The sequence below is a fragment of the Portunus trituberculatus genome, chromosome 19 (genome assembly GCF_017591435.1).
Source record: "Portunus trituberculatus isolate SZX2019 chromosome 19, ASM1759143v1, whole genome shotgun sequence".
Taxonomy (NCBI): domain Eukaryota; kingdom Metazoa; phylum Arthropoda; class Malacostraca; order Decapoda; family Portunidae; genus Portunus; species Portunus trituberculatus.
The window spans coordinates 14,330,590-14,349,488 of NC_059273.1; the positions used below are offsets into that span (position 1 = coordinate 14,330,590).

The 18,899-nt window shown below is 40.1% G+C and overlaps 1 protein-coding gene across 3 annotated transcripts in view; it reads left to right on the forward strand.

Annotated features, from left to right (window-relative positions):
- The window catches only part of LOC123506193 (schwannomin-interacting protein 1-like), a 43,882-nt gene extending 28,254 nt beyond the window's left edge, over nucleotides 1-15,628 (forward strand). For 2 of the 3 annotated variants that reach the window (XM_045258108.1, XM_045258109.1), the window contains 7 exons: nucleotides 1,633-1,730; nucleotides 8,674-8,785; nucleotides 9,494-9,624; nucleotides 9,791-10,003; nucleotides 10,939-11,050; nucleotides 11,258-11,357; nucleotides 11,568-15,628. In XM_045258108.1, the coding sequence (XP_045114043.1) occupies nucleotides 1,633-1,730; nucleotides 8,674-8,785; nucleotides 9,494-9,624; nucleotides 9,791-10,003; nucleotides 10,939-11,050; nucleotides 11,258-11,357; nucleotides 11,568-11,724 (923 nt within the window). In that variant the 3' untranslated portion in view covers nucleotides 11,725-15,628. The remainder of the gene's footprint in view (nucleotides 1-1,632; nucleotides 1,731-8,673; nucleotides 8,786-9,493; nucleotides 9,625-9,790; nucleotides 10,004-10,938; nucleotides 11,051-11,257; nucleotides 11,358-11,567) is intronic. The other variant, XM_045258110.1, reaches the window with a different exon arrangement.
- Nucleotides 15,629-18,899: the final 3,271 nt, after the last annotated feature.

An 18,899-nucleotide genomic window follows, 5' to 3' on the forward strand; every position in this document is an offset into this window, starting at 1 on the left:
ACCTGAGTATCATGGTGATATGTAGGTAATTTTAAACCACTCGACAAATGGCATACATATTTTCAAAGCGGTGTGTGGTGTGATTCTAACCTACGTGTGGACGTCTGCCTGATTCCACGCTCACCACCTTATCCACTACGTCACAGCCTCACAACTCCTCATCCTGCAGGAGTGAATGAGTGTGTGGTGTGACGCGATGGCCCGGCTTGACCCGTCTCTCTGCCTCTCCGCCTCTCTGCCTCTCGGGCACCAGGCCGCTTCTCCTAGGATGTGATGAACCTGTTGAGACGGAATATTGATTATCCGAGACCAGCAGCTGCCAAGGCTCTGGCAGCGACAAGTGTGTTCAATGTGACATCCGGCAAACACAGCACGTGGAGGCTTCGGGTCACAGCTGTGGTAATACTAAGCAAAATCTGCAGTTTGCCTGTTGCCAGTGGCAACGCGGGTGCCGTCCCCGTAGGTTGGCGGGGCGCAGGACTGGGTTCGCGTCGAGGCTGAGGGAACGGTGGCCCGGAAGCTTCCCGCAGGATTCTCGCTCTGGTCTGCGGCCCGCTGCCATCCTCACCGCCAGGCCGACGCTCTGGGCCGATCCGGTAGTGGCCAGTGCTTTTTGTGAAGTTCCTTCAGCATTTTGTCAGATTTTTTTTTCACAATTAGCGATTTCAACACTTATCTGCGAACCATCAGTGTGATGTTTTTAAAGTGGGATTCTTCAAACCCTTATATTCTGTTGCCCCTCCCACACCCACCGTAGTGTGCCCCTCGCCCTGCGCGTCCCACCTCTACGTTGAGAGTCGAAGCCTGTTATGGAGCAAATTTGATAAGGCAGCAATAGTCTTTCCTTGCATGGCTTGCTCGTGGAGGAGTGCAGCTGTGGTCAGGCTCATGCTGTGGTCAGGCTCGGCGTTGCTTGATTTAATCTCATGAAAATCTCTTCGAGCCATGATCGTGGTCGCGTGGCGACTTGTGGGAGTGGGAGGAGCGACGTGGTTTTATACTACAACAGCTGCAGTCCCCCAACCGGGTCCTACTTGCCTCGCCCCATCTCCACCAGTATCTATCCACACACACCCTGTCATTACTCTTCTCTCACCTACGATTACCCAAACTTTTTCTGCCATTCATCCAAGACGTCCTCTTTTCCAAAACAATCCCGCGTGTCTTCCAAGCTGTGCCAAGCGTCTTCCAATCTCTGCCTAACTCGTTACAAACTCCGTCCTGCCTCCTCCAAGCCGTCTATAACGTCTTCCAAATCTCCGGCTGCAGGTATATACCGATTTGTACCAAACTGTGCTGGAAAATTTAAACATTGGCTTATCTACAATGTTGATTCATATTTATTGAAAATTCCTAACTGATGCTCGCTAAGAGAGAGAGAGAGAGAGAGAGAGAGAGAGAGAGAGAGAGAGAGAGAGAGAGAGAGAGAGAGAGAGAGAATTTAATAATAAATGTGTAAATATTGTAGTAGATATCAAGTGAACATCTCAAAATAACTTTAACTAGTCACTGCTCAACTGGTAGCATTCTTTACTGCTCTCTTCAGCATTATCATCAGACAAACCAAGACAACAGCTTATACAAAATTTAGAGTAGTGGCTCCATCATTCACTTGTTGCATTGTCTCTGCAGGGGAGTTCGATGTGTACACCATGGAGGCCGCGATGCCCAAGATTGACTGGGACACCATCGAGGCACATCTTCGGGCCACCAAGGAGGAGGAGAGGAGGGTGAGTACTACCACATTAACCCTTTCAATGCAGCGTCGAATAGAAGTTATGTACAGGGTTTCATTAGTTTTCACTCCCGAGGCACTATAACGTTTCACTCTTCCTCTGGCTCACTGCACGTGTTAATATGCGTATCTGGGTAACTGTTCCCAGAGTTGTAACTTAACTTCTGTCATTGATTGTACATCACAAGAACACTTGGCGAAATGGTATATTTAAGGAACGAATGGTTAGCGTATGAGAGAGAGAGAGAGAGAGAGAGAGAGAGAGAGAGAGAGAGAGAGAGAGAGAGAGAGAGAAAGAGAGGAAGCACGTGGTAACGGCGGACACGCGTGAAGGAGAAAAGGAAATCGTTCTATCCAGCAAACTGTCCGAACCTTGAGAAAGTATTTATTTACCTGCACTGAATCGCAGCTTCATTTCCACCTTCCTGCCAACGCTAGCCGCCGTGCCTGAGTGTCCACGGGGCGCTGCGTGGTTGTAGTGGCGAGTGTTGGCGTGTTGAATGTATGTATTGCGTAGACTTGTCAGAATGTAGTATCTCCGTGTTCGTAAAGTTAGCGACGTCATGAGTAGCTGGAGGCCGCCAGCTGAGCGTGGAGAGTGTGGAGTGAACAGTGAGCGGTAGGCGAGGCGGTAGCAGTGCTGTATGGACTGTGTCTGAGGTGCTGCATGCTGTGCTGTGCTGTGCTATGTTGTATTGTATGTGCGTACAGATACCAACAGGCAATACACACACACACACACACACACACACACACACACACACACACACACACGTAATATCTGTAAGTCGACATATGAAAGTTTCCCAATGTGTGCAGTGTGAGGAAAATGTTGTTCTTCCCTCTCAGCACAATGGTTCGGTCCGTGTTCTGTGTTCAAGTGTTTGGCGTCTCGCCTCTGGAGGTGATGCGACATTGTTACCGAGTGTTTCCTGGAAGTGTGGATGTACTACGGAGAACATAATATGGTGGTTGTTTTCATTATGTGCTAACAAAGTGTTGATGAAGTCTGAATAATGGAGAAAAACAAAGAAATGAAGATCGTTTAAGTTATAAAGTGTGTGTATACTTAAAAAGAAAAAAAGTGGGAGAAACCTGCTTGCCCTTAAAAGAAGATAATATTAAAGAAAAGAAAAGATAGATCAATAAATAAATGAAAATTAATAACAATAAGTAAGCATGTAAAAGCTGATTGAGTAATTAGTTCAGGTGTGTCATAAGCGATACGTGATTGCCTAATGTTGTCTGCAACACTCACCAGGAGAACAGTGAAAGGCGGGCACCCTACACTGAGAATATTGCGTTCTTTACAATACAAACAAACTTAGCATCGTTCTTCTGAGGTACAGTCACGCTCAGAGATCGAGCAACACAACCCACTCACATCCACTGCATTGTTTTCCCTGCAATCTGAAGTTTTCTGATGCACCAATGATATACCAGTTATCAGTTTTGTATGAAGACTGTCATCAAATCATAGAGATTAAGATTGAAGAAAAACGCCAAATGCAGTGGAAGCGAGTTTTTGTTACTCACTCCCTGACCATGACTGTACACACAGGTTTGTTTAAAGACACGTACATAAACGGGGCTCCGGGTTGTGCAGTGACGTAACACCGCGGTAGAACACTGGACCGTTTCGCCGTCACATCGCGAGTAAACTTTTTTTTTTTACAGCCTTGTGGAAGCTACAGTTTTTATGTGTCTTCGTGATTCCTGGGACAGTTTAACAAGGAGTGTGTGTCACCAATGGGAAAGAACATCTTGAGAGCCCGACTAGTCATCTATGTGGCCTTTGAAGATAGTGCTTATGAGAGAACACAGCGTTACAAAACTCTGGCCACTTAACGAGAATAACAGCGGTACATGGAGGCGGAGGCAGCAGCAGCAGAAGCGTCAGCAATTAAGCATGAGAACTCCATGTCCACCCAACCTCCCACAACTGAGGCAATCCTGAACACTCCTTCCATTTCATCTCTCGAGGATGACTTAGGTTCCCTCTCCAGCCTACCAACCTTCAACATGGCGCCTTATGCTCGCCGCCCTCACCGCCACGACCAGTTCCTCAGTCTGGAAGCAGTGAGGGATCAAGAGTCCAGCGATGCCAGTCATGCCCTGCACAGTCTGCCCCCCACCATGGCTAAGGTCAAGCTGTCCTCCTCCCAGTTTCCGCGATACAAGCGTCAATACAAGGTGGAGAGTATCTATGTGAATGATCTCTACACTCTCACCTACGACGAAGGAGAGACGCTCGAATCTATCAAGTCCATTGTCGTGAATTATGTAAGTTCTGCTCCAAAGAGAGAAAGAGAGAGAGAGAGAGAGAGAGAGAGAGAGAGAGAGAGAGAGAGAGAGAGAGAGAGAGAGAGAGAGAGAGAGAGAGGCTGTGTATTGGGTCCATTGCATCTCTTGGCATGGCTCTGAGAGGATTGGTGACATCGTGAAACAGGTTTAGTGTTGTGCTTCCATTCCACGCCCTTCTCCCACCATTGCCTTGCTTGATTGCATTGTATTTCCTACACTTTGGGAATATTCTACTTTCTATAGACAATATTTTGAAACTCACCACCATTTTCAAAGGCCACAGAGAAAGGTAGGCGGGTTTTCAAGACTATTTCTCTTAGTAGGTACAGTGGTACAGTGGAACCATGCGTGCTTTGGGGTCCGAGGGGTCTCCAAGCGCACGGGTTCGAATCCTGTCCACGGTCCGAGTGTAGGTTGGGCTTCCTCACTCGGGGCAACGGTTTCCTAGCGGGTGGGCTTTGAGATAGGAGGTACCCAAAAAGTATCCCCTTTAGCCCATAAATTCCTGTGAAAAGCCCACATGGTATAAAAAAAAAAAAAAATGTTCATCTTTCACTATAAAATAATCATAAAAATGCCCTGGAAAAATCCTCGTAACTTTAGTGTTTCAGAATGTATTTTACCCAAAGATAGTGTTGAGTTGAATCGCGCTCACTCTGGTTCACATTCCTTCCCTCCAAGTAGTGACGAGGATTTAAAGGAGCAACATTGATTTGCGTCTTTAGGGACGACTCGGTTTCTAGCATTAAGTACTGACTTTCACCAAACTCGGTTATTTTTGTAAGAGAAAGTTGCTCAGACTAGAGCAATAAAACGGAAGAGAGAAAGAGGAAAAAAAGAAACAATGTCTGCAAAGTGTCAGATCGTATATAAAGAATAAGGCAAACGTATTATAGGAAATGGAAGATAGGTATTTTTACTCTTTAAACTATCCCTTTGAATAGTTCAAGTCATATATAGGAAGAGAGAAACACAAAGCAGAGAAATCCTGCCTTTACCAGAAAGGGAATGCATGAAGGATTTAGAGTACCGGCTAACTGTTATATTGCCATGGGGAGATGGACGAAATATCTATAAGTTCAGGTATAAGGAATCCTCAAAATCTGTCTGATGGTTGGGTAATCATGTCTGGGGCTGCCGGGATGTTACGTCGTATGATATTCCTGCTTGCCACTAATCACCAGTTTGTCTTGCCGCCACCGAAGCCCGTTAGAAAAACCCACGGCATCTTCATAATAGAGGCAGCGGTGGTGTCAGATGACAGCTGGCGGAGAAACTGCTAGCTTGGGTAGCAATATTTTCGTCTTGTTATTTTCAAGAGACCAAAGGAAGAAAGGTTATATGTCAAAGATCGTGTGACAATATCTTCTGCTTTGTCTCAAAACTGTAATGAAATTCTGAATGAGAAACCTGTCGTTTATAGGTATAATTAATGGATATCGACCTACAACATATGTTTTAGCTCTTTAATAAACTTTTCGACTTAATTACACTGGCGGTTCCACAGAAACTGTATCATTAAAGAGAGGCGGAATAGTTAAAAAAATGAAAGGGAAATGTGTCATTTTGATTACTGTTGTTTGTGAAGGAAAAAAAATCAATGTTGGTTGGTTTAGTTAAGTCGTGCATATGGAGGAGGCACAGAAACGTTGTGGAAGTGATTTGTAAGAAAGAGAGAGAGAGAGAGAGAGAAAAAAAGTCAGTAATAAGAGAAGCCATGTGTCATTTGTTCCTCACTCGTATTTTGAAACCCTTGGCCCTCTCACCACTATTATTTTTAAAGTTCTCAGAGGTAATTTGCCGGATTCTCAAGAGTGTTTCTCCTGTTAATGATGCAGAAATGCTAATCTGTCATTTGTACATCTTAAAGAAACTCACTAAAAACTCGTACAACTGCGACTAGAGGCGTAGAAGTGTTTCAGTAAGGATGGTCTAGTATGTACAGTACAACAGGCTCCTTACTTGAAGAAGCAGCCTTCCTATCCTACTAGAGCCACATGTCAAATCAAGAAAAAAATAGTAGGAAAATATCATAGACCAGAAGTCATGACGTGTAGATAACCATATTCAGAAACGTCTTGCTCTCTCAACACAATTTTTTTCTTCCAAGGCCATAGAGAGAACTAACACGGTTTTCAAGACAGTTTCTTCTTTTGATAAATTAGAAATTTATCCCCAGAGCCATAAAAATATCCTTAAAAAACACGAGTATCTTCAACTAAAGCCTTTTGGAAAGCAGTGATGGTGATATAGCAAAGTGTTTCAGAATACAGGCTTAAGTCACACCACCTTTCTCAACACCACTCAATATTCGCCTCCCATTCCCACTCCTGCGACCCTTGTCTCTACATTTCATACTCATCAGAGGCAGCTTAGTTCAGCCTGTGACAGCTGCCATGAACATAAGATAAAAAATGTCACTTTTGTTTGAAATCTAGATAGGAAAACAACCTCATCAAGTAAGTAGGGAGTCAACTGTACATACATTGCTGTGGTCGCGCACCTACAGGAGGGAACTCGAGACTCATGAACTGAAAGGGCGTGCGAGCCTTCACCGAGTCCACCCAGACGTGACGCCTCCTCTCACTGTGACAGATTGCCAGATTTCCTTTTGTGGCTCGCGCAGCACAGGGCCGCTAGGAATGTCTGCTGTTATGTTTCAGCGTCTTTTCTTTGCCCCTTCCTAAAAACTATAGTGGGAATTAGGTCCTTGAAAGGTGTTCTGATGAACTTTTTTAAGTTTAACTAGAGTCCCGTACGTTCAGTGAGAAAACAGCCATGAGAACTCGACTAATCATCTCAGTGACCTCACGATGGAGAACAAAGGGTTTTAAATACGGGCCTTGCATGCTTCACGGTGTACGTACATACGAATATTAAGTATTAAGTATGAAGTCTGCCAGCCGGTGACAAAGGAAAAAATTGTCGGCTGGGAACTTGTTGAAATTTCTTACTCATTTCCCTCTCACTAACATTGCTCAACTTTTTCTTTTCTCTAGAAAGTTTATTTTCATATTAATTAAAATCCTTGAACTCCTTTTTATAATAGTGTATGTATACAATGTTTCGTCTGCCTGACAGTTGTATTTGAAATGCTTCACTAAATTTCTCATGAAGGTTATTAATTTTCTACAGACTAAACAGACTGGGTACTGTATTAACCGGGTTCCTACATATATATTTCATTCTAATGGATGCATAATTGTGAGTTAAGTATCACTAAAGTCATGAAAACATCTATAAAAACAAAGACAGTTGTCAGTACTTTCATAATATTACCTAAAAATTGCATGTATATATATATATATATATATATATATATATATATATATATATATATATATATATATATATATATATATATATATATATATATATATATATAAAGAAACAAAATATATGTATGTATAGCCTTTAGAGTGTAAAGAAACATATACACTCGTGACTCGTAATGAAGGAATAGAAGAGTGAGCAAGGACATGAAAGGCAAGAGGTCACAAGAGGAAGAAGAAGAAAGAGGAGGAGGGGTGTTTGGTGTTGTGGGTTGTGTCCTTCACTGTCACTGCCTGGCCGCGGTGAACGTGTCCTGCCGACCGTGTTTTTCTTATAATACTGCTTCACGTGGAAATCTAGAGCCTTTCTTATCCTCAAACGTTTCAGTATCTTTTCTCAACTACTTATAACAGGCTCCAGTGAAAGTGATTGGAGTGTTCAAGTGATTTCTTGGTTACAGTGATGGTTTAATTGTTTACTCAAGTTTTTTTTGTGTTTTCAAGTGTTTTCGCATTATTTTAGTGAAAGTTTAGAATACACATTGTGTATCAATCACTCAGTGGTATTAGAGAGAGAGAGATTGGTATTAAATTTTGTTAATCTGAATTAGAAAAGCTTACAATGAAATTATTGCCAATGATGTTTTTCTATGTATAATTTGGCCTTATATGACAGGCAGCAATGTGACTGTTCATGAAATATAAACCAAGAATAACTTTTTGCTCTGAGAGACTTAGAAAATATTAATTTGTTACTGCATGAGACAAAAATTATGTTTGGAAAGTTTATGGCTTCCCAGCAACACACTGGCAGTGAGGACCGGTCCCACTCGGCCTCTTCAGCACCTCGCCTCCAGGACAGTCTTGGTCTGCCCTCAGTTAACTTGAGTGCTATCAAAGAACAAACTGCCAAAGTGTCTAGTCAGGTCCTCAGTTCTCTGAAGGTCCAGTCGGGTAAAGTTTCAAAGCTATTGTGGAATGAGGGAACCAGTGCTAAAACTGATACTGAGACAAGAGCACCTCGCCCCACACTGTTGGAGCAGCTCAAGTGGCCTGTGCTCATTGATAACAAGCGGCAGTGGCTGCACTATGTCGCTGGCAAGAGTGACGAGGAGGAAGACATTGTTGATAAGTTCATTCGTGTCATTACGATAGAGGACGCAGATGAACATCCTGAAGATACTTTCTATAATCATCCTGCAAGGGTACAGTTCCTTGAAGGTTGTAGATGAAATAGATTGATCTCCAAACACCTTGTTAAGATTAAGTGTGATGTCTTTAGTTAAATAGGAGACCATTGTTGTATGGCCACATACATTTGTTGTCTCCAATTTTTTAAGATGTCTTTTTATAATTTTTCAGCGTCGCAATGACCGGGAGGAAATTCGTCGCAAACTTGCCATGGGACTAGATGAGGACCAGACCACTGACCGGCCACACCGCAAACCTTCTCTACACTCTCGACTCCAGAGTGGTAATTAATCCTTGCCTGGTTTTTATTTAGATTCCTGCAGAAGTTCCCCTATCATGACTAACTTGGCCACTCACTGAATGGACAGGGGTCAGTACGAGTGGTTTGTTCTACACCCAAAATAGGAATATATCTTCCAGCTCTCTAAGCTATTGAACTCTTCTCACAAAGTCCCAAAATTGGTTGAAATCAAACTGAAAACTCTCACGAAGATCTATTTTAATGACACTGCAGCTACTTTGCATTGCCTTACTACATTCACATTGTTGCCTTGAATAGGCACTGAGACATCATGCCAGATTAGCTGATGAGCTAATTAGTTAAGAATTGTCTTGCAATAAACTGAGAGGCTTGTATTCTGAAATGTAAAAGTTTTTCATAAAGATTGCAGTATTTTATGCTTTAAGGATGTACTTTACATTCTAGAAAAAATACCCCAAGAGAACTTAAGTAGCACTTTTTTTGGATGACTGAGTATTGGTGATTTAGATGCTGTTTTATTCCTTAGAATGAACTGGAGATGTCTCAGTATATGAAAGTATTTCTTAGATTTATTTATGATTGTTTTGCAAGAGAACAAGACATGTAACTAAATAGTCTGACCAGTAAGCTGCCTCATCATATACTAATAACTTTGAATGTCATAATTAGGACTTTTGCTGGAGATTTATAACAGGTAGGATCACCACCTTACATTCTCGTACATTTCAGGCATGAACCTGCAGATCTGCTTTATGAATGAGACTGCAAGTGACTGTGAGAGTCAGTGCTCAGACACAGAGAGCACACAGGACAGAGAGGTAGACTCGGAGCAAGTATCTACCACCTCTGCAAACAGCAAGGTAGTTTTCCTCCTTAAAGCTGACCACTCCTGGAGACTTTCCATGAAGTAATGACATATTGAGACACCACTACTAGGCATTGTGGGTTCAAAAGCTTCCAGTCTCATCAACTTCCCTCCTTTAACTGGTGATCTTCAGTCTCTTATAACATCTTCCCTTTCTCCAGTGTTCTACGCCTCACAGTGGCAGGAACAGTTCCTCTCAATCTGAAGCTGACTTACGAGAGGAAAACTTCTTTGCTCGTCAGGCACAGCTACAGCAGGAAGCTCGCTTGGCATTGGCCCAGGCGAAGGAAATGGCTCGGATGCAGATGGAGATTGAAAAGCAAAGCAGGAAGAAAAGTCCCATAGCTGAAGTTGTGAGAGCAAGTTTTAACAAGGTATGGAGCTTCAGAAGTGTACTCAGACAGTAAAAGTTGTGAGTAGTAATAATGCATTTTAGGTAATAGACTAATTTGCTTTGTCCTGTGACTTATAACCTGTGGTATTATGATGGTAGGTTAGTCTGTATCTATTCCTGTGTTTGTATTCCATCCTGTATACCTGAATTGTTTTATTCTTTTGTCAACTCTCTCCTTAAACACTGGAGAGAGAGAGCTGCAAGAGTTCACCAGGCCTACATGTGTATGAAGCATACCTGTTTTCACCTATTATCTCCACCAATAATTTGTCTAATTTTCTTTTAAAGCTCCTTATTAACTCGGCACCAACATTTTGATTACTGAGCCCGTTCCATTCATTTACCACTATTTGAGAATGAATTCATTCCTATCCTTCTTTTGATACTAACTTTCTCACACTTGAACTGATTATTCCTTCTATTCTAATTTCTGATTCTGAGAATTTTGCACATGTTACTCTTGATATATTCCCAATAGCATTAAAGACCTCCATCAGGTCCCTTCTTAACCTGTATCTTTTCTTTTGTAAGGAATACTCCTCATCCCCTGTATCCATTTAGTCATTGTCCTTTTTTATTGAAACCATCCTATATTATGTGGATCAGAACAGCATAGCATAATCCAGATGAGGTCTGACTAGTGCCAACTGTAACTGTAATATTGCTTTGAGACATCTACTTTAAACACTCCTGAAAATGAATTATGAATAATACCTGACGCTTTTACTTCTAACTTCTATGCATTGTTTTCTCACTTGGATTTATATACATTATTTGTAACTCGGTTGCCTATCGTCTGAACATGACCTTATCCAGCCCATGCCTCTGTATCTCTCATTCTCACTAACCTTTCTCAGGAGTACTAATCCATCATTTACTGCAGTTGCCAACAATTCATTTTCAATTTCCCGACAGATTGGCGTTCCATTCCCGGATAGCAAGAGGAGGATCAGCCGCCAGATCTTGACAGACATGAACGTGGCACAGCTACAAGTTATTGTCAATGATCTTCACACACAGATTGAAAGTGAGTGTATACCAGTTTTGTTCCACAAAATTTTAATCCTTTTTTGTCCATATAATAATTAGTCTTAATATTCAGTGTATTCCATCCAGTTCAGTATGTGTGTGTGTGTGTTTGTGTGTGTGTGTGTGTGTGTGTATCTGTGTTGGGAGGACCTTGTTAGAAAAATGCTTTAAAGTGTTAAGTAGTTCGAATTTCCCTTGTTTTCAGGTTTGAATGAAGACCTTGTTACATTCCTTATGGAGAGAGATGACCTCCACATGGAGCAGGACTCTATGCTGGTAGACATTGAGGATCTGACTAAACACATGTAAGTCACTATATGTATACAAAACACCAATCATTCAATAGTGAGAACTGCATATTTCTGTGATAGATGTCTCAGTTCATGTCATGTTGGAAAGTTATCATTATTATTAGAAGTAGTAATAGTAATAGCAGTAGTAGTAGTAATAGTGATAGTAGTAGTAATAACACTTAGAATTTTATTTACTACATTCTCCTGTTTGTCACATATCAGAGGTGCAAAGGAGCTAAGTCTGCGAGGAGACAGCAAGGGCGGTAGTATCAAGAGTCTGACTGTCCTCACACCACCCTCAAAAACCAAGACTAATTCCATGAGGCTAAAGGAAGTTCAAAGAAGTGATCCACCAGCCAGATGTATTGATCGCCGCTGACAGACAATGCTGGAACATGCAGAGTGTTCAGTATGCTTTCAGTTTTCTTTTGTGGGAGAGAGAGAGAGAGAGAGAGATTATGTCAATACTCAGTTTAGAGAGAGAATGAATAAGTAGGTAAATAAATACTCATCTGTCATTAGTTTATTAATTTTTAGCAGCAAAAGAACTGTCTAACTTGATGCTAATTTGGTGTACGATAGCAAGTTACCATTTTGTGCTCTAAGTTCACAAAAAGTATATAAGTGTACTCACACAGAAAATATAATTCCTGATGTATTTTGAATTATTAATCATGAGTGATTGGTAAAAATGATCATGTCCTTGGTATCGTTTTCTTCGTCACCTTTGTATTTGTCAATATTTGTAGTGAGGGAAAAGTGTTGATACATTTTCAATAATAATAGTTTTCCTTCAGTTTTTGTAAAGCACACTGAATATCCTTTGTAAATGACCTTTAATATGCCTTTAACTTTAGCTATTACTCATTTCTCGGCTAATTAGAAAGTAAAGAGAATTGATTAACCTTCCGAGGCATTATTTTGAAGTTTTCCACTAGGATATTTGAATGTATTCAGATTTTTTTCCTTGTATTCACAACTTTTGCTGTCAGCGGTGTCTTTCATAACAATATTTTAAGACTTTCACTGTAACATTTTATTAAGGTTGAGGAGAAGCCATGACGGTTTGAGGGTAAACAATGGAGCACAGGTTACATTCTGTGATAAGAAGGGTTGGTGTGTAGCATAAGGAAGGGGCCAAAGAACAAGGAAGATAGTGAGGCAGCAACACACATACACACAGTACATGTTATCCACTGCTTATGTATAAACCAGTTGTCGCTGCTGATGTTACCTTTCATTATATGTGTACATTAGTAAAATCAGAATGATGGAGTCGGAGTATTTTATGCAGAATTAATGGAAGTGAATCACTGTACCAGATTCATAGCATCAGATGAATGGTTAAGCAACAAAATACTGGCAGATGTGATGTGTTCTTGAATCTCCTCAGTAAAGTAGCTATGTGAACTCCAGGCCACTATTAGTTATCATGCATAGTATATACCAGTAAAATGTCATGTTACCACTTTAATAGAAGCTAAGAATTGTGTGTAGCTGAACTGGTAACAAGAACCAGTGTTGATGAATACTACTACTAGTATGTCTAACTTGAATTATGACTCATTGGTTTTTCTTTACTGTACAACCTCATATATTAAATGTAAAAGATATAATAACTTTACAACTTGGTCTCCAGGTTACTGTGACTTCAAAAATTTACAGCATCTAGAGACTTGCATCTGTCCATTAATTATACTTTAAGAACTGCTAGATTGTATTACTTTAGTGGGACCTGCAGGTAACTAAATCATAGAGTTCAGGTTGGGTTAGGTTAGAGTAAGTTACCTCACCTATCCTAACTTAACCTAACTTAAGTAGGTCATAGATAGTTCAGATGATTAATCTGTGAATCATAGAATTGTGTATATTACATGCAGAGTTATACATACCTATTTATTTTGTTCTTTTGTAAATAATTTTGCAGATGGATATTATTTATGATGTCAAAGTACCATGTGAGTAAGGTTCAGTGTTCTCCATAATTTTATCAGCACAAAGATGCTATTGTTCTCAAGACAATATTAACTCCAGGACTGCATTGATCTTATCTTGACTACTTTTAACATGCTGTAGTGGAAGATAGTGGGGCTTTCAAAGTTGTTTTCATGATTTAGTGATAGTTTAATAAGCTTTCTTCATCATCAAAGGGGAAAACACCCATGAAAGCCCAGCTAATCATCTGTGTCCTTTGAAAATAGTCCTGATGAGAGAACAAAGCATTTCACAATATGGGCCCTGGCTTCCTGGTTACTGCAATGTATGTGGCTTGAAGATTGAATAATTTCAACAGCAGTAGACTCTTAAAGAGTTGTCCTGCATATAATGAATGAATGTCAAGTGGTGATAAGTTGCTTCATCCTTGAATTGTAGCAAACAGCTTTTCATGCATATCTCTGCATTCTGTAAATATATTTGAAATAGCGAGACAAAGTTATCATGTCAAAGTGATGAATATTCAGTTGTCCAAAGTAGTGATGTCACTTTATACAAAAAAAAAAAAAAAAAAAAAGATGTTTGTGGTAACTACCATCATCCATCATGGCCCCAGTTCTTCTTGATTATTGTGAAACTCCTAAATGGAAAGCAGTTCATTAGTTTATATATTGATTTCTGTTTGAGCTGTAGACATGAAGTTTGAAGGACTTAGTGACATCACTATTTGGGGCAAGTGTACTACATGAACACAGTGAGGCAATCTGGGAACTCACCCCAATGTCGGACTTCATGCATCTGAAGACAATCTGACATCTGCAATTCCAACTTAACTGTAATTGACCACACATGGGAGCAAAGCTCTTGAAGAAAGCCTTTGATGTTGTCAGTGCTTTAATGGTGTACCTACATTTTTTTCCTCTTGAATACAAAGGTTGTGGATTATGAGCAAATACAGTTGTACTTTTATCTTCTGTTATATGTAAATTACCTAAATATTTACTTAGCTCACTTAGATGCAGAAGACAATGCAGTAACTCCACTTACAATTTGTTGTCTATCCTTGTATATTAATAGCTGGCCATACCATATAGTTCTGACTATAGACAGCCATACTAGCAGTTGTTTCTGACTCACAGAGGTCCGACTTAGGGGGATCCCACTACAGTAAGAAAGTGACGAGTGGTGTGGTGGTGCTGTTATTGGTGATGAGATGTGTGTGAAGGCATGGAGTGAGTGAGTGTAAGACAAGTAACAGGAATCAGAGCAGAAGGGAATGAATGCAGTGTCACAAGAGTTCTTGTAACCTTTTCAGAAAATTCTTGCATGTTCAAGGGAAAGTGCGGCTGTTTCCGTCTTTATTTTATGTTGGTCACTATCATTAAGTGTTACCAAGAAGTGTGTCTTTGTACTCTTGTTTCTTTTGACAGATGTTATGTGTTTGAGCCCAGTCTTCCACAGAGAGTACAAGTAGTAGGTGATGTTGCAGTGATTATTTATTCACTTATTTTTATTATTATTATCATTATCTTTATATTTTTTAATTATGTTCTTTAATTACCAAAGCCTTTTATTGCCAATCTTGTGTGGGTGCAAGGGAGGGATGCAGATGGTCCTGATCAGCCAACCATTCTGTCTTCTGTTACAGTTGCCATGTCTTGTCCAGTCCAGTGAGAGGCACATGGTCTCACTCTGGTGTTGCTTCATAGTGGGGCAGTTTCTCAAGGCCTTACTGTTCACTTACCTGTCTATGTAGTTCCTGGTGATATGACATTGCAATACGTATCAATATTAGTCATTCATGATCATTTGTCATTGTGCTCTTTGAATGCTGTATTTTGTAATTGTTGATTATTATTATTATTATTATTATTATTATTATTATTATTATTATTATTATTATTATTGTTATTCTTATAGTCAGTGTTGCCTCCACGATATTATTTTGCTAGAGGTTTGATAAGTTACATCCTTCAGCAGAGTAAAATGATGACACTTGAAGGAGAGTTTTGTTAATTTTTGTAGGTTGCGCTGCGGGGGAAGAGTGAATGTATGCACTCCATTGCATTGTGAAGTAGCATTTTAATTATTGAGTTTTGAAGGGTAGCTTTGCTTGGTCTCTGACTTTACTCCTGTGAGAAGCAGCTTCAATGATTTACTTATTATTTTTTTTTAAGATAACAGTTATTTTGAGTAATGATTGGTTTGGAGTTGGCCTCAGCAGTCCAAGGTCAATAGAAATTCCACTCCTGTTCAGTCCTGAGGCTTTCATGTGTACCTTTCTTCAATTCTTTGGTTGCAAACAAGATTGCTGTACATATTTGTTCACGTAAAAGTTCGCCCCAAAATAATGGTTTCATTGATCTTAATTAATACCATCCAGAAATACTAGGCATTGATTACTCTCTCTCTCTCTCTCTCTCTCTCTCTCTCTCTCTCTCTCTCTCTCTCTCTCTCAAAATAGTTATCACCGATAAAAAAAATAGTTATCACCGATAAATCATCAGCAGTTAAAGTGGTAAGCCAGTGGTAGCCACAGCAGAGAGCACCAAGGAGATACTTTGGTCTGACTTTATACGATCCCGGAACGAAAAAATGAGAGGAAAAGAGAAACTGAATAATAGTGACGTACGAAAGAGGAGAAAAGAGCAGAGATAATAAAAAAAAAAAAAAAAACGGAGTGAAAGGAGAAAGAAAGAATAAACATGAACGAACGAGGAGTAAAGAAACAAGGATAATAGTAATGAACGATTGAGAGAAAAAGAGAATAGGCTTTGACAATCTATACTATCTCTTTACAAGATGTATTGCCAGTGGATTGACATTAGTAGGGAAGTCAGGGGGTAATAGGGAGTACTGGGAGAAGCGAGGCTGCGAGGGCCTTTGTCATGTAGGGGATAGGTGAGGTGCATTACGTCTCAGGTGAAAAGTGTGGGTCAGAAGCTATGATACTTATATAATTTGATATATTAATCAATAACATTACAACTTTCCCGATATCTCCTGTGTGTGTGTGTGTGTGTGTGTGTGGTCAGTTGTTGAGAGAGGTGGGTTGTGGCACTGGGATCGAGTAGTGGTGGACAGGAACCGTAAACTCAATGATTCAAAGAACCGGTTTGTTGGGGAATAGGGGCTTGGGGAGGGGGCGGAACCGTCGTCGAATCGGTAGAGCGCAGCTGGTGAATACCGAATACCAGAGGCTTGGAACCGCCTGGGCGCTGCTTGATGAATACCTTTCATCTTACCTCCAAGATGAATACCAGCCGCGCTGACGGTTCCGAGACTCAGGTATTCATCAGCCAGCAGAACCGGTTCCGGAATCGTTTTCTTGGGGGAATCAGCAGAGCACGGCTAGTGAATACCAAAGTCTGAATCCCCAGCCCATTACTTGATGGTTACCAGGAAAGGGTGTAGTTTCCCAGGATTCATTCTAGATTACTGGCTAGGATGATTTTATAATAAAAAGTACTGACTCCTGGTCCTAAAAGACTAATAATCTGTGATGGATACTGAATGACAGTGAAGGTAAATGGATGCACGGTTCAGCTAACGATATACTCTTATCTCACGCAGGATTCCTTTAACAATATATATGCTTGAGCTGTCCCATTTTGCTTCAATGCCATTGTCTTAGTAGATTTGAACGTGATAAATAATTTTTCTAATACCGCAAATTTAGGTATTATCTCGATATATACACCTTTAACACAATGTTCTAGAAAAAAAGTCTTTGGTGCAGCCTGGAAAAAAAAAAAACGTTATGATTCGATTGAAAAATTTATTGTATAATCAACAAATAATGAATTATGTGTGTGTAGGCAAATTATGGTTTTTTATTTAATCATGAGAATGACGGTCGCGGGTCCCACTCTCAGTTCGGCAGGCTAAGCTCTTATGGCATCTTTCTTTTTTTTTTTTTTTTTTTTTGCCATCTCCTTAACATGGGTATTAAGTAATTTTTAATTAATTAATTTATTCTTTTAAGATTTAAACTTTCTTGGATTTCTATAAACAATTATTTTTTTGTTTGTTTATGTATTTTTATTTATTCTTATTTTATTTTCTATGTTTATTTTTTAAATATTAGAAATATATACACACTCAGGTTCTCATACACGCTTCATTCACACAGGGACCCCACTCCTATCCCAAAACTATTGTCCTTTGTCAGGGCATGGGGGAGGGAGGGATAACTCACAAGTACACAGGGTGGCTACGTAGCATCACAACGTATTTCATATATACACGAGGAGGGAAAACATTCACATCACATCACGCAAGACTGAAATCATACACACTTTTATAGTTTTATTTATATACATAATATTGTTGAAATATTTACAGTGCAAAATAAATATATACACATAAATCACAACTCTGATAAAATTGGTCTCAATCATCATCAGTCTATCGATAGAAATAGATTGATTGATTGATACATTTATTGTTGAATTAATAAATAATTACAACAAAGGAGGAGGATGGACCTTGCCACCCACCCCCTGGTCAAAGACTTAAGGTTAAAGTATCAAAAATATAACACCAAACAGTATACATAACAAGAATACAAGTAGTTCAATAAATAAGTACAGATATTGCACACCTTATTGCATACACATCCTACAGTCTGGGAGCAAACTGATGATATTCCCTGAGTAGGATATTCCCTGAGTATATCCCTGAGAGTGGCTGAGTCTAGGAGATGGTCAATGAGGCTGTACAAATCATTCAGCGGGGAGGACGCAACTGGATAGAAATAGAGAATGAGAGAAATGAAATAGTCTGCCTTCTAAGCACCTCGTTTCTTGTCCCGCGGGAGCTGCCAACACTCGCTGTACAACTAGATACAATTTGGCAAATAACCAAAGCTTGACACGATAACGAAGAAAAGATGTCACAATAACCAGTAAATTATTGTGATATTTTTACAAGCATAGCATCTCATTGATGATAGATTTGATAATAGATAGTTATCATAGACATTCATACTATTATACTGTACATACGTAGTGCCTTCCAGACATACCTTCTGCTACTGGTTAAAAGTTAAAACGGCATTAGTGGTCTTGTGATGGCGGTGGTGGTAACAGTGGTGGTGGCGCTGGGCCATACACACCACCCACCCACCCACACACACACACACACACACAGCCATAAGCACTCAAAAAACACTCTTATATACCGAAAACACTCGTAAACACACTCAAAACACCCACGCACACATCTAGAACATGTCTACACACACACACACACACACACACACACACACACACACACACAAGTGAAGTGAAGTGAAGTGTTGCTATATAACCGACAGTTTTCAAGCAGCACCAAAAACCAATTAAGTACCAGCAACAAGCAGCAAGCGGCAAGTCAAGCAATGGAAACCTTCGCCACAACCCTCCACACTGCCTTATCTTCACCAATTAAAGGTATTTATAAGGCCATTAACTTATTTTTAGGGTTCCCTTACATATGAGAGTGAAAACAGTACGCAAATATTAAAAGGTGATAGGTATAACGACCATTAAAAAGAGCAAGGTGTCAGTATTAACAGCTGATATTTGCTTCCTTCACCTATCGTAAGCCGAACATGTGTCAGATTGCAGCCAACTACCA